This window comes from Salmo salar, chromosome 15, assembly GCF_965601325.2.
Source record: "Salmo salar chromosome 15, fSalSal1, whole genome shotgun sequence".
Taxonomy (NCBI): domain Eukaryota; kingdom Metazoa; phylum Chordata; class Actinopteri; order Salmoniformes; family Salmonidae; genus Salmo; species Salmo salar.
The window spans coordinates 111,702,426-111,718,008 of NC_138305.1; the positions used below are offsets into that span (position 1 = coordinate 111,702,426).

Here is a 15,583-nt window from a genome sequence, read left to right on the forward strand (position 1 = left end):
CCGTGCTTCTACACCTGCATTGCTTGCTGTTTGGGGGGTTTTAGGCTGGGTTTCTGTACAGCACTTTGAGACATCAGCTGATGTAAGAAGGGCTTTATCAATAAATTGGATTGAAATTTGATCGATGTGTAGTTGTTGTGAAGCATCCTGTTGCCTTTCTGTAGAGCAGTGACAGCAAATCAGATGTATTTGGCACGGTCACGGTCACGGTCACAGCTTATGGCAGATTAAATTCTGTGTGTGGGTGTGTGTGGGGGGGTTGTGTGTGTGTGTGTGTGTGTTACCATTTGTGTTTGTTTATATTTGTGTCTACAGTACAATAGGCTATGTATGTGTGTGAGTGTGTTCGTCTCTCTGTGTTTGTCTTAATCTTAGCATGGTGTTGCATGTTCCGTTGTCGTATTGTGTGTGGGTGTGGTGACAGTGGGCAGATGGCACTCTGTCTGGGGAAATCAGAGGGTAAATCTCTCCATTTAGTGGCTGTAGAGAGAGCCAGGGCTGGAAGGGAGAGTTGCTCACTCAGTACCCCCAGCAGGGTGACCTGACCCTGGCCAAGGAGAGGTAAGGAGGGTGAGAAGCCCTATAATTCCTACTATCTATGACAGCCACACACACACACACACACACACGTCTCTCTCACACACACACACACACATACACACACACACACACACACACACACACACACACACACACACACACACACACACACACACACACACACACACACACACACACACACACACACACACACACACACACGTCTCTCTCACACACACACACACACACACACACACACACGTCTCTCTCTCTCTCACACACACACACACACACGTCTCTCTCACACACCGACGCATGCACACACAATCTCTCTCTCACACACACACACACACACACACACACACACACACACACACACACACACACACACACACGTCTCTCTCACCCCCCCCCAATCTGTTAGTTAGCTGAGATGTGTTCTGTCACTGTCACCTGTCTGTGGGAAAGGTTGTGCCATCGATAATGACTATCAGGAAACAGCTAATTAATAAGGCAATACGGCTACTATCATTTTCAATAGTGGCATGGTTGAAATCTCGCTAGCCAATGAGACCTATACTTCATCTACAACAATAGTGGCATGATGGAGCAGCATGTCTGTCTACAGGGGGTGTGTTGCTGATCGCAGAGAACCAAACAGATATTCTGTACCTCAAATGTGTTGTCAAGGAAACGGAGATAGATGAAGGGAAGATGTCAGAGTGAGATAGATGAAGGGAGGATGTCAGAGTGAGATAGATGAAGGGAGGATGTCAGAGTGAGATAGATGAAGGGAGGATGTCAGAGTGAGATAGATGAAGGGAGGATGTCAGAGTGAGATAGATGAAGGGAGGATGTCAGAGTGAGATGGATGAAGGGAGGATTTCAGAGTGAGATAGATGAAGGGAAGATGTCAGAGTGAGATAGATGGAGGGAGGATTTCAGAGTGAGAGATGAAGGGAAGATGTCAGAGTGAGATAGATGAAGGGAGGATGTCAGAGTGAGATAGATGAAGGGAGGATGTCAGAGTGAGATAGATGAAGGGAGGATTTCAGAGTGAGATAGATGAAGGGAAGATGTCAGAGTGAGATAGATGAAGGGAGGATTTCAGAGTGAGAGATGAAGGGAGGATTTCAGAGTGAGATGGATGAAGGAAGGATTTCAGAGTGAGATAGATAGAGGGAGGATGTCAGAGTGAGATAGATGAAGGGAGGATTTCAGAGTGAGATAGATGAAGGGAAGATGTCAGAGTGAGATAGATGAAGGGAGGATTTAAGAGTGAGATAGATGAAGGGAGGATGTCAGAGTGAGATAGATGAAGGGAGGATTTCAGAGTGAGAGATGAAGGGAGGATTTCAGAGTGAGATGGATGAAGGAAGGATTTCAGAGTGAGATAGATAGAGGGAGGATTTCAGAGTGAGATAAATGAAGGGAGATTTCAGAGTGAGATGGAGGGAGGATTTCAGAGTGACATAGATGGAGGGAGGATTTCAGAGTGAGATGGATGGAGGGAGGATTTCAGAGTGAGATAGATGGATGGAGGGAGGATTTCAGAGTGAGATAGACGGAGGGAGGATTTCAGAGTGAGATAGATGGAGGGAGGATTTCAGAGTGAGATAGATGAAGGGATGATTTCAGAGTGAGATAGATGAAGGGAGGATTTCAGAGTGAGATAGATGAAGGGAGGATTTCAGTGAGATAGACGAAGGGAGGATTTCAGAGTGAGATGGATGAAGGGAGGATGTCAGAGTGAGATAGATGAAGGGAGGATTTCAGAGTGAGATAGATGTAGGGAGGATTTCAGAGTGAGATAGATGAAGGGAGGATGTCAGAGTGAGATAGATGAAGGGAGGATTTCAGAGTGAGATAGATGAAGGGAGGATTTCAGAGTGAGATAGACAAATGGAGGATGTCAGAGTGAGATAGATGGAGGGAGGGAGAATGTTAGAGTGAGATCGATGAAGGGAGGATTTCAGATTAAGATAGATGAAGGGAGGATTTCAGAGTGAGATAGATGAAGGGAGGATGTCAGAGTGAGATAGATGAAGGGAGGATTTCAGAGTGAGATAGATGAAGGGAGGATTTCAGAGTGAGATAGATGAAGGGAGGATGTCAGAGTGAGATAGATGAAGGGAGGATATCAGAGTGAGATAGATGAAGGGAGGATTTCAGAGTGAGATAGATGAAGGGAGGATTTCAGAGTGAGATAGATGAAGGGAGGATGTCAGAGTGAGAGATGGAGGGAGGATTTCAGAGTGAGATAGATTAAGGGAGTTTGTCAGAGTGAGATAGATGGAGGGAGGGAGGGAGGATGTCAGAGTGAGAGATGAAGGGAATGTCAGAGTGAGATAGATGAAGGGAGGATTTCAGAGTGAGATAGATGGAGGGAGTATTTCAGAGTGAGATAGATGAATGGAGGATGTCAGAGTGAGATAGGTAGAGGGAGGATTGCAGAGTGAGTATGAGGGAGGTTTGCAGAGTGAGATGGAGGGAGGATTTCAGAGTGAGAGATGAAGGGGGGATTTCAGAGTGAGATAGATGGAGGGAGGATTTCAGAGTGAGATAGACAGAGGGAGGATTTCAGAGTGAGATAGATGAAGGGAGGATTTCAGAGTGAGATAGATGAAGGGAGGAATTTCAGAGTGAGATAGATGGAGGGAGGATTTCAGAGTGAGATAGATGGAGGGAGGATGTCAGAGTGAGATAGATGAAGGGAGGATTTCAGAGTGAGATAGATGAAGGGAGGATTTCAAAGTGAGATAGATGAAGGGAAGATTTCAGAGTGAGATAGATGAAGGGAGGATTTCAGAATGAGATAGATGAAGGGAGGATTTCAGAGTGAGATAGATGAAGGGAGGATTTCAGAGTGAGATAGACGTAGGGAGGATGTCAGAGTGAGATGGATGGAGAGAGGATTTCAGAGTGAGATGGATGGAGAGAGGATTTCAGAGTGAGATAGATGGAGGATTTCAGAGTGAGATAGATGAAGGGAGGATTTCAGAGTGAGATAGATGAAGGGAGGATTTCAGAGTGAGATGGAGGGAGGGTTTCAGAGTGAGATTGATGAAGGGAGGATGTCAGAGTGAGATAGATGGAAGATTTCAGAGTGAGATAAATGAAAGGAGGAAGTCAGAGTGAGATAGATGAAGGGAGGATTTCAGAGTGAGATAGATGAAGGGAGGATTTCAGAGTGAGATAGATGAAGGGAGGATTTCAGAGTGAGATAGATGGAGGGAGGATTTCAGAGTGAGATAGATGAAGGGAGGATGTCAGAGTGAGATAGATGAAGGGAGGATTGCAGAGTGAGATAGATGAAGGGAGGATTTCAAAGTGAGATAGATGAAGGGAGGATTTCAGAGTGAGATAGATGAAGGGAGGATTTCAGAGTGAGATAGATGAAGGGAGGATTTCAGAGTGAGATAGATGAAGGGAGGATTTCAGAGTGAGATAGACGTAGGGAGGATGTCAGAGTGAGATGGATGGAGAGAGGATTTCAGAGTGAGATGGATGGAGAGAGGATTTCAGAGTGAGATAGATGGAGGATTTCAGAGTGAGATAGATGAAGGGAGGATTTCAGAGTGAGATGGAGGGAGGGTTTCAGAGTGAGATTGATGAAGGGAGGATGTCAGAGTGAGATAGATGGAAGATTTCAGAGTGAGATAAATGAAAGGAGGAAGTCAGAGTGAGATAGATGAAGGGAGGATTTCAGAGTGAGATAGATGAAGGGAGGATTTCAGAGTGAGATAGATGAAGGGAGGATTTCAGAGTGAGCTAGATGGAGGGAGGATTTCAGAGTGAGATAGATGAAGGGAGGATTTCAGAGTGAGATAGATGGAGGGAGGATTGCAGAGTGAGATGGAGGGAGGATTTCAGAGTGAGATAGATGGAGGGAGGATTTCAGAGTGAGATAGATGAAGGGAGGATTTCAGAGTGAGATAGATGAAGGGAGGATTTCAGAGTGAGATAGATGAAGGGAGGATTTCAGAGTGAGATAGATGAAGGGAGGATTTCAGAGTGAGATAGATGGAGGGAGGATTTCAGAGTGAGATAGATGGAGGGAGGATTGCAGAGTGAGATAGATGAAGGGAGGATTTCAGAGTGAGATAGATGAAGGGAGGATTTCAGAGTGAGATAGATGAAGGGAGGATATCAGAGTGAGATAGATGGAAGATTTCAGAGTGAGATAAATGAAAGGAGGATGTCAGAGTGAGATAGATGAAGGGAGGATTTCAGAGTGAGATGGATGAAGGGAGGATGTCAGAGTGAGATAGATGAAGGGAGGATTTCAGAGTGAGATAGATGAAGGGAGGATTTCAGAGTGAGATAGATGGAGGGAGGATTTCAGAGTGAGATAGATGAAGGGAGGATATCAGAGTGAGATAGATGGAGGGAGGATTGCAGAGTGAGATGGAGGGAGGATTTCAGAGTGAGATAGATGGAGGGAGGATTTCAGAGTGAGATAGATGAAGGGAGGATGTCAGAGTGAGATAGATGGAGGGAGGATTTCAGAGTGAGATAGATGGAGGGAGGATTTCAGAGTGAGATAGATGGAGGGAGGATTTCAGAGTGAGATAGATGGAGGGAGGATTTCAGAGTGAGATAGATGGAGGGAGGATTTCAGAGTGAGAGATGGAGGGAGGATTTCAGAGTGAGAGATGGAGGGAGGATGTCAGTGTGAGATAGATGGAGGGAGGATGTCAGAGTGAGATAGATGGAGGGAGGGAGAATGTTAGAGTGAGATAGATGAAGGGAGGATTTCAGAGTGAGATAGATGAAGGGAGAATGTCAGAGTGAGATAGATGAAGGGAGGATGTCAGAGTGAGATAGATGGAGGGAGGGAGAATGTTAGAGTGAGATAGATGAAGGGAGGATTTCAGAGTGAGATAGATGGAGGTAGAATGTCAGTGAGATAGATGAAGGGAGGATTTCAGAGTGAGATAGATGGAGGGAGGATTTCTGAATGAGAGATGAAGGGAGGATTTCAGAGTGAGATAGATGGAGGGAGGAGTTCAGAGTGAGATAGATGGAGGGAGGATTTCAGAGTGAGATAGATGGAGGGAGGATTTCAGAGTGAGATAGATGGAGGGAGGATTTCAGAGTGAGATAGATGAAGGGAGGATTTCAGAGTGCGATAGATGGAGGGAGGATTGCAGAGTGAGATAGAGGAAGGGAGGATGTCACAGTGAGATAGATGAAGGGAGGATTTCAGAGTGAGATAGATGAAGTGAGGATTTCAGAGTGAGATAGATGGAGGGAGGATTTCAATGTGAGATAGATGAAGGGAGGATTTCAGAGTGAGATAGATGAAGGGAGGATGTCAGAGTGAGATAGATGGAGGGAGGGAGAATGTCAGTGAGATAAGATGAAGGGAGGATTTCAGAGTGAGATAGATGGAGGGAGGAGTTCAGAGTGAGATAGATGGAGGGAGGATTTCAGAGTGAGATAGATGGAGGGAGGATTTCAGAGTGAGATAGATGAAGGGAGGATTTCAGAGTGAGATAGATGGAGGGAGGATTGCAGAGTGAGATAGAGGAAGGGAGGATGTCAGAGTGAGATAGATGGAGGGAGGATGTCAGAGTGAGATAGATGGAGGGAGGGAGAATGTTAGAGTGAGATAGATGAAGGGAGGATTTCAGAGTGAGATAGAGGAAGGGAGGATGTCAGAGTGAGATAGATGGAGGGAGAATGTCAGAGTGAGATAGATGGAGGGAGGATTTCAGAGTGAGATTGATGAAGGGAGGATGTCAGAGTGAGAGATGGAGGGAGGATTTCAGAGTGAGATAGATGGAGGATTTCAGAGTGAGATAGATGGAGGGAGGATTTCAGAGTGAGATAGATGGAGGGAGGATTTCAGAGTGAGATAGATGAAGGGAGGATTTCAGAGTGAGATAGATGAAGGGAGGATGTCAGAGTGAGATAGATGGAGGGAGGATTTCAGAGTAAGATAGATGGAGGGAGGATTTCAGAGTGAGATAGATGAAGGGAGGATTTCAGAGTGAGATAGATGGAGGGAGGGAGAATGTCAGTGAGATAGATGAAGGGAGGATTTCAGAGTGAGAGATGGGGGAGGAGGAGGGAGGGAGAATGTCAGTGAGATAGATGAAGGGAGGATTTCAGAGTGAGAGATGAAGGGAGGATTTCAGAGTGAGATAGATGGAGGGAGGATTTCAGAGTGAGATAGATGGAGGGAGGTTTTCAGAGTGAGATAGATGGAGGGATGGAGAATGTCAGTGAGATAGATGAAGGGAGGATTTCAGAGTGAGATAGATGGAGGGAGGATTTCAGAGTGAGATAGATGAAGGGAGGATTTCAGAGTGAGATAGATGAAGGGAGGATTTCAGAGTGAGAAAGATGGAGGGAGGGAGGATGTCAGAGTGAGATAGATGAAGGGAGAGACCGGAGGGGTGTGAGAGAGGAAAGGATGAAAGGGAAGGAGGCTCTGCCGAGGCTTGGGTCATATCGCATCTGAAACGGGGCTGACAATATGATGCTGCGCTCTGGCGCTCTGTGTCACAGCAGCGGAGAGGCGAGAGAGAGGTGTGGGGGGCCGCACAGCAGCAGACAGTAGAGAGAGAGGAGTGGGGGGCCGCACAGCAGCAGAGAGTAGAGAGAGAGGGGTGGGGGGCCGCACAGCAGCAGAGAGTAGAGAGAGAGGGGTGGGGGGCCGCACAGCAGCAGAGAGTAGAGAGAGAGGGGTGGGGGGCCACACAGCAGCAGACAGTAGAGAGAGAGGGGTGGGGGGCCGCACAGCAGCAGACAGTAGAGAGAGAGGGGTGGGGGGCCGCACAGCAGCAGACAGTAGAGAGAGAGGGGTGGGGGGCCGCACAGCAGCAGACAGTAGAGAGAGAGAGGGGTGGGGGGCCGCACAGCAGCAGAGAGTAGAGAGAGGGAGGGGTGGGGGGCCGCACAGCAGCAGACAGTAGAGAGAGAGAGGGGTGGGGGGCCACACAGCAGCAGACAGTAGAGAGAGAGAGGGGTGGGGGGCCGCACAGCAGCAGAGAGTAGAGAGAGAGAGGGGTGGGGGGCCGCACAGCAGCAGAGTGTAGAGAGAGAGGGGTGGGGGGCCACACAGCAGCAGACAGTAGAGAGAGAGGGGTGGGGGGCCGCACAGCAGCAGAGAGTAGAGAGAGAGAGGGGTGGGGGGCCGCACAGCAGCAGAGAGTAGAGAGAGAGAGGGGTGGGGGGCCGCACAGCAGCAGAGAGTAGAGAGAGAGAGGGGTGGGGGGCCACACAGCAGCAGAGAGTAGAGAGAGAGAGGGGTGGGGGGCCGCACAGCAGCAGAGAGTAGAGAGAGAGAGGGGTGGGGGGCCGCACAGCAGCAGAGAGTAGAGAGAGAGAGGGGTGGGGGGCCACACAGCAGCAGACAGTAGAGAGAGAGAGGGGTGGGGGGCCACACAGCAGTGCAAGATTTTTGTTTATTATCCGTTGAGTCTTATTTTAATTTTTTGTTGTTGTTGTTGTTGTACAATTGCCTTCATTGATGGAGTATCACGCGCCACATTTGTAACACTATAGATTAGAAAAGGCTCTCCGTGGTGTTTTTACGAGTCGAACCTGTCGTCAAGAGGAAAAATCTTTCGGGTGCTTGATGGTGCTAATAGCATCCCTGCGGTTTGCCACTAGTGAGCTGAGGATGCCGCTGCTGCTTATTAACAACGCTCTGACGATCAGGGAGTGCAATCCCGACTGCCTTAGCCCACTCTCAACCGTTTAACCTACATTATCTAACCTATATATTTTTACGTAGTCTAGCTGTCTGTTCCTCGGCGGCGGACAGAACAGCCAAGGATTGCTTTAGGAATACAGCCTTAACTGTGTGGCTCGGTCCCATCGTCTAGGTTCTCATTCCGTCGCGATTGGGGGAATTCTGTCTCCCGTTCGTTTTTTTTTAATGACTGGATTTGTGTTTTGCTGCGCGATGTACATGGATAAAACCAGTGTGCTCCTGGGTAAGTCAATATGGATTCATTTTATTCGCTGTCATCCGTTGTTCCTGTGCATTATCTGGTCCCCCCCCCCCCCCCCCCTATGAAATAGCGCAATTAATGATCGGAGATCCAACATATCCGCAGTGGATGTGTGCTAGCCTGCATGTAATAATGCATCGAGGTCGAGCTTGTCCACCAGACAGATGGAAGAGGAGAGAGCATATCCACCCACATCACTATAGGTGATGTGATGTTTGCAGCAGGCAGCAGTGAAAACTGTGTCAATAATTTATGGACCGCATACATTCATTTATTCATGTGGGAAGTAATCTATTGTTAGTAAACGACAATGTGCATATGCAAGTGGACATATTTTGGATAAATGACATGGATGTGTGATCAAAATGTTGGTGTATCCATTCAAGGACAATCATCCAGTGCACAATGAATGAGGTGACACTGGGTGACACTATATGTAAAAAGGATGTAAGAAACAGGCTGTGACAAGCCTACAGTTGCACATTAGCTCAGTACTCTAGTAAAACACAACGTGCTGTGTCTTTCGTATGGAATTCTAGGCTTCTATGTATGTATGTATGTATGTATGTATGTATGTATGTATGTATGTATGTATGTATGTATGTATGTATGTATGTATGTATGTATGTATGTATGTATGTATGTATGTATGTATGTATGTATGTATGTATGTATGTATGTATGTATGTATGTATGTATGTATGTATGTATGTATGTATGTATGTATGTATGTATGTATGTATGTATGTATGTATGTATGTATGTATGTATGTATGTATGTATCAGGCTGGTATCAGGTTGGTATCGGGTTGGTATCAGGTTGGTATCAGGTTGGTATCAGGTTGGTATCAGGCTGGTATCAGGTTGGTATCAGGCTGGTATCAGGTTGGTATCAGGCTGGTATCAGGTTGGTATCAGGCTGGTATCAGGTTGTATCAGGCTGGTATCAGGTTGGTATCAGGCTGGTATCAGGTTGGTATCAGGTTGGTATCAGGTTGGTATCAGGTTGGTATCAGGCTGGTATCAGGTTGGTATCAGGTTGGTATCAGGTTGGTATCAGGCTGGTATCAGGTTGGTATCAGGTTGGTATCAGGCTGGTATCAGGTTGGTATCAGGCTGGTATCAGGTTGGTATCAGGTTGGTATCAGGTTGGTATCAGGTTGGTATCAGGTTGGTATCGGGTTGGTATCAGGTTGGTATCAGGTTGGTATCGGGCTGGTATCAGGTTGGTATCAGGTTGGTATCAGGCTGGTATCAGGTTGGTATCGGGTTGGTATCAGGTTGGTATCAGGTTGGTATCAGGTTGGTATCAGGTTGGTATCAGGTTGGTATCAGGTTGGTATCAGGTTGGTATCAGGTTGGTATCAGGTTGGTATCAGGTTGGTATCAGGCTGGTATCAGGTTGGTATCAGGTTGGTATCAGGTTGGTATCAGGCTGGTATCAGGTTGGTATCAGGTTGGTATCAGGTTGGTATCGGGTTGGTATCAGGTTGGTATCAGGTTGGTATCGGGCTGGTATCAGGTTGGTATCAGGTTGGTATCAGGCTGGTATCAGGTTGGTATCGGGTTGGTATCGGGTTGGTATCGGGTTGGTATCAGGTTGGTATCAGGTTGGTATCAGGTTGGTATCAGGTTGGTATCAGGTTGGTATCAGGTTGGTATCAGGTTGGTATCAGGTTGGTATCAGGTTGGTATCAGGTTGGTATCAGGTTGGTATCAGGCTGGTATCAGGTTGGTATCAGGTTGGTATCGGGTTGGTATCAGGCTGGTATCAGGTTGGTATCAGGCTGGTATCAGGTTGGTATCAGGTTGGTATCAGGCTGGTATCAGGTTGGTATCAGGTTGGTATCAGGTTGGTATCAGGTTGGTATCAGGTTGGTATCAGGCTGGTATCAGGTTGGTATCGGGTTGGTATCAGGTTGGTATCAGGTTGGTATCAGGTTGGTATCAGGTTGGTATCAGGTTGGTATCAGGTTGGTATCAGGCTGGTATCAGGTTGGTATCAGGTTGGTATCAGGTTGGTATCAGGTTGGTATCAGGTTGGTATCAGGTTGGTATCAGGTTGGTATCAGGTTGGTATCAGGTTGGTATCAGGTTGGTATCAGGTTGGTATCAGGCTGGTATCAGGTTGGTATCAGGTTGGTATCAGGTTGGTATCAGGTTGGTATCGGGTTGGTATCAGGTTGGTATCGGGTTGGTATCAGGTTGGTATCAGGTTGGTATCAGGTTGGTATCAGGTTGGTATCGGGTTGGTATCGGGTTGGTATCAGGTTGGTATCAGGTTGGTATCAGGCTGGTATCAGGTTGGTATCAGGCTGGTATCAGGTTGGTATCAGGTTGGTATCAGGTTGGTATCAGGTTGGTATCAGGTTGGTATCAGGTTGGTATCAGGTTGGTATCAGGTTGGTATCAGGTTGGTATCAGGTTGGTATCAGGTTGGTATCAGGTTGGTATCGGGTTGGTATCGGGTTGGTATCGGGCTGGTATCAGGTTGGTATCAGGTTGGTATCGGGTTGGTATCAGGCTGGTATCAGGTTGGTATCAGGTTGGTATCAGGCTGGTATCAGGTTGGTATCAGGTTGGTATCAGGTTGGTATCAGGTTGGTATCAGGTTGGTATCAGGCTGGTATCAGGTTGGTATCGGGTTGGTATCAGGTTGGTATCAGGCTGGTATCAGGTTGGTATCGGGCTGGTATCAGGTTGGTATCAGGCTGGTATCAGGTTGGTATCAGGTTGGTATCAGGTTGGTATCAGGCTGGTATCGGGTTGGTATCAGGTTGGTATCAGGTTGGTATCAGGCTGGTATCAGGTTGGTATCGGGTTGGTATCAGGCTGGTATCAGGCTGGTATCAGGCTGGTATCAGGTTGGTATCAGGTTGGTATCGGGCTGGTATCAGGCTGGTATCAGGCTGGTATCAGGTTGGTATCAGGCTGGTATCAGGTTGGTATCGGGTTGGTATCGGGCTGGTATCGGGTTGGTATCAGGTTGGTATCAGGTTGGTATCAGGTTGGTATCAGGTTGGTATCAGGCTGGTATCAGGTTGGTATCAGGCTGGTATCAGGTTGGTATCGGGTTGGTATCAGGTTGGTATCGGGTTGGTATCGGGTTGGTATCAGGTTGGTATCAGGTTGGTATCAGGTTGGTATCAGGTTGGTATCAGGTTGGTATCAGGTTGGTATCAGGTTGGTATCGGGTTGGTATCGGGTTGGTATCAGGTTGGTATCGGGTTGGTATCAGGTTGGTATCAGGTTGGTATCAGGTTGGTATCAGGCTGGTATCGGGTTGGTATCAGGTTGGTATCAGGTTGGTATCGGGCTGGTATCAGGCTGGTATCAGGCTGGTATCGGGTTGGTATCAGGTTGGTATCAGGCTGGTATCGGGCTGGTATCAGGTTGGTATCGGGTTGGTATCAGGCTGGTATCAGGCTGGTATCAGGTTGGTATCAGGTTGGTATCAGGTTGGTATCAGGTTGGTATCGGGTTGGTATCAGGCTGGTATCAGGCTGGTATCGGGCTGGTATCAGGTTGGTATCAGGTTGGTATCAGGTTGGTATCAGGTTGGTATCAGGCTGGTATCAGGTTGGTATCAGGCTGGTATCAGGCTGGTATCGGGTTGGTATCAGGCTGGTATCAGGTTGGTATCAGGTTGGTATCAGGCTGGTATCAGGTTGGTATCAGGCTGGTATCAGGTTGGTATCAGGCTGGTATCGGGTTGGTATCGGGTTGGTATCAGGTTGGTATCAGGTTGGTATCAGGTTGGTATCAGGTTGGTATCAGGTTGGTATCGGGTTGGTATCAGGTTGGTATCAGGTTGGTATCAGGCTGGTATCAGGTTGGTATCAGGCTGGTATCAGGTTGGTATCAGGCTGGTATCAGGTTGGTATCGGGTTGGTATCGGGTTGGTATCAGGTTGGTATCAGGTTGGTATCAGGTTGGTATCAGGTTGGTATCAGGTTGGTATCAGGCTGGTATCAGGTTGGTATCAGGTTGGTATCAGGTTGGTATCAGGCTGGTATCAGGTTGGTATCAGGTTGGTATCAGGTTGGTATCAGGTTGGTATCAGGCTGGTATCAGGTTGGTATCAGGTTGGTATCAGGTTGGTATCAGGTTGGTATCAGGTTGGTATCAGGTTGGTATCAGGCTGGTATCAGGTTGGTATCGGGTTGGTATCAGGTTGGTATCAGGCTGGTATCAGGCTGGTATCAGGTTGGTATCAGGTTGGTATCAGGTTGGTATCAGGTTGGTATCAGGTTGGTATCAGGCTGGTATCAGGTTGGTATCAGGTTGGTATCAGGCTGGTATCAGGTTGGTATCAGGTTGGTATCAGGCTGGTATCAGGTTGGTATCAGGTTGGTATCAGGCTGGTATCAGGTTGGTATCAGGTTGGTATCAGGTTGGTATCAGGTTGGTATCAGGTTGGTATCAGGTTGGTATCAGGTTGGTATCAGGTTGGTATCAGGTTGGTATCAGGTTGGTATCGGGTTGGTATCAGGTTGGTATCAGGTTGGTATCAGGTTGGTATCAGGTTGGTATCAGGTTGGTATCAGGTTGGTATCAGGTTGGTATCAGGTTGGTATCGGGTTGGTATCAGGTTGGTATCAGGTTGGTATCAGGCTGGTATCAGGCTGGTATCAGGTTGGTATCAGGCTGGTATCAGGTTGGTATCGGGTTGGTATCAGGTTGGTATCAGGTTGGTATCGGGTTGGTATCGGGTTGGTATCAGGTTGGTATCGGGTTGGTATCAGGTTGGTATCAGGCTGGTATCGGGTTGGTATCAGGTTGGTATCAGGTTGGTATCAGGTTGGTATCAGGTTGGTATCGGGTTGGTATCGGGTTGGTATCGGGCTGGTATCAGGTTGGTATCAGGTTGGTATCAGGTTGGTATCGGGTTGGTATCAGGTTGGTATCAGGTTGGTATCGGGTTGGTATCAGGTTGGTATCAGGCTGGTATCAGGTTGGTATCGGGCTGGTATCAGGTTGGTATCAGGCTGGTATCAGGTTGGTATCAGGTTGGTATCAGGTTGGTATCAGGTTGGTATCGGGTTGGTATCAGGTTGGTATCAGGTTGGTATCAGGTTGGTATCAGGTTGGTATCAGGTTGGTATCAGGTTGGTATCAGGCTGGTATCAGGTTGGTATCAGGTTGGTATCGGGTTGGTATCAGGTTGGTATCAGGTTGGTATCAGGTTGGTATCAGGTTGGTATCAGGTTGGTATCAGGTTGGTATCAGGTTGGTATCAGGTTGGTATCAGGTTGGTATCAGGTTGGTATCAGGTTGGTATCAGGCTGGTATCAGGTTGGTATCAGGTTGGTATCAGGTTGGTATCGGGTTGGTATCAGGTTGGTATCAGGTTGGTATCAGGTTGGTATCGGGCTGGTATCAGGTTGGTATCAGGTTGGTATCAGGCTGGTATCGGGTTGGTATCAGGTTGGTATCAGGTTGGTATCAGGTTGGTATCAGGTTGGTATCGGGTTGGTATCAGGCTGGTATCGGGTTGGTATCAGGTTGGTATCAGGTTGGTATCAGGTTGGTATCAGGTTGGTATCGGGTTGGTATCAGGTTGGTATCAGGTTGGTATCGGGTTGGTATCAGGCTGGTATCAGGTTGGTATCAGGTTGGTATCAGGTTGGTATCAGGCTGGTATCAGGTTGGTATCAGGTTGGTATCAGGTTGGTATCAGGCTGGTATCAGGTTGGTATCAGGTTGGTATCAGGTTGGTATCAGGTTGGTATCAGGTTGGTATCAGGCTGGTATCAGGTTGGTATCAGGTTGGTATCAGGTTGGTATCAGGTTGGTATCAGGCTGGTATCAGGTTGGTATCAGGTTGGTATCAGGTTGGTATCAGGTTGGTATCGGGTTGGTATCGGGTTGGTATCAGGTTGGTATCGGGTTGGTATCAGGTTGGTATCAGGTTGGTATCAGGTTGGTATCAGGCTGGTATCAGGTTGGTATCAGGTTGGTATCAGGTTGGTATCAGGTTGGTATCAGGTTGGTATCAGGTTGGTATCAGGTTGGTATCAGGCTGGTATCAGGTTGGTATCAGGTTGGTATCGGGCTGGTATCAGGCTGGTATCAGGTTGGTATCAGGTTGGTATCAGGTTGGTATCAGGTTGGTATCAGGCTGGTATCAGGTTGGTATCAGGTTGGTATCAGGTTGGTATCAGGTTGGTATCGGGTTGGTATCAGGCTGGTATCGGGTTGGTATCAGGTTGGTATCAGGTTGGTATCAGGCTGGTATCGGGTTGGTATCAGGTTGGTATCGGGTTGGTATCAGGTTGGTATCGGGTTGGTATCAGGTTGGTATCGGGTTGGTATCAGGTTGGTATCAGGTTGGTATCAGGTTGGTATCAGGTTGGTATCAGGTTGGTATCAGGTTGGTATCAGGTTGGTATCAGGCTGGTATCGGGCTGGTATCAGGTTGGTATCAGGTTGGTATCGGGCTGGTATCAGGCTGGTATCGGGTTGGTATCGGGTTGGTATCAGGTTGGTATCGGGCTGGTATCAGGCTGGTATCAGGTTGGTATCAGGTTGGTATCGGGTTGGTATCAGGCTGGTATCGGGTTGGTATCAGGCTGGTATCGGGTTGGTATCAGGTTGGTATCGGGTTGGTATCGGGTTGGTATCAGGTTGGTATCAGGTTGGTATCAGGTTGGTATCAGGTTGGTATCAGGTTGGTATCAGGTTGGTATCGGGTTGGTATCAGGCTGGTATCGGGTGGTATCAGGTGGTATGGGTGGTTGGTTGGTCTGGTGTGTGTGTGTGTGTGTGTGTGTGTGTGTGTGTGTGTGTGTGTGTCTGTGTGTGTGTGTGTGTACATGCAGGTCTGAGTGTGTGTGTACATGCAGGTCTGAGTGTGTGTGTAGGTCTGAGTGTGTGTGTAGGTCTGCGTGTGTGTGTAGGTCTGAGTGTGTGTAGGTCTGAGTGTGTGTGTGTGTGTGTGTAGGTCTGAGTGTGTGTGTACATGCAGGTCTGAGTGTGTGTGTAGGTCTGCGTGTGTGTGTAGGTTTGAGTGTGTGTAGATCTGAGTGTGTGTGTGTGTGTGTGTGTGTAGGTCTGCGTGTGTGTGTAGGTCTGAG

The 15,583-nt window shown here is 47.8% G+C and overlaps 1 protein-coding gene across 3 annotated transcripts in view; it reads left to right on the forward strand.

Annotated features, from left to right (window-relative positions):
* Positions 1 to 15,583, forward strand: part of fgd1 (FYVE, RhoGEF and PH domain containing 1) — a 165,195-nt gene that overhangs the window by 60,012 nt on the left and 89,600 nt on the right. The window contains exon 1 of one of the 3 annotated variants that reach the window (XM_082962285.1): positions 7,901 to 8,489. The exons of the other annotated variants lie outside the window; for them this stretch is intronic. Coding sequence (XP_082818411.1) covers positions 8,432 to 8,489 — 58 coding nt within the window. The 5' untranslated portion in view covers positions 7,901 to 8,431. Of the gene's footprint in view, positions 1 to 7,900; positions 8,490 to 15,583 lie in introns of those variants that run through there. 3 annotated transcript variants of the gene reach the window in all.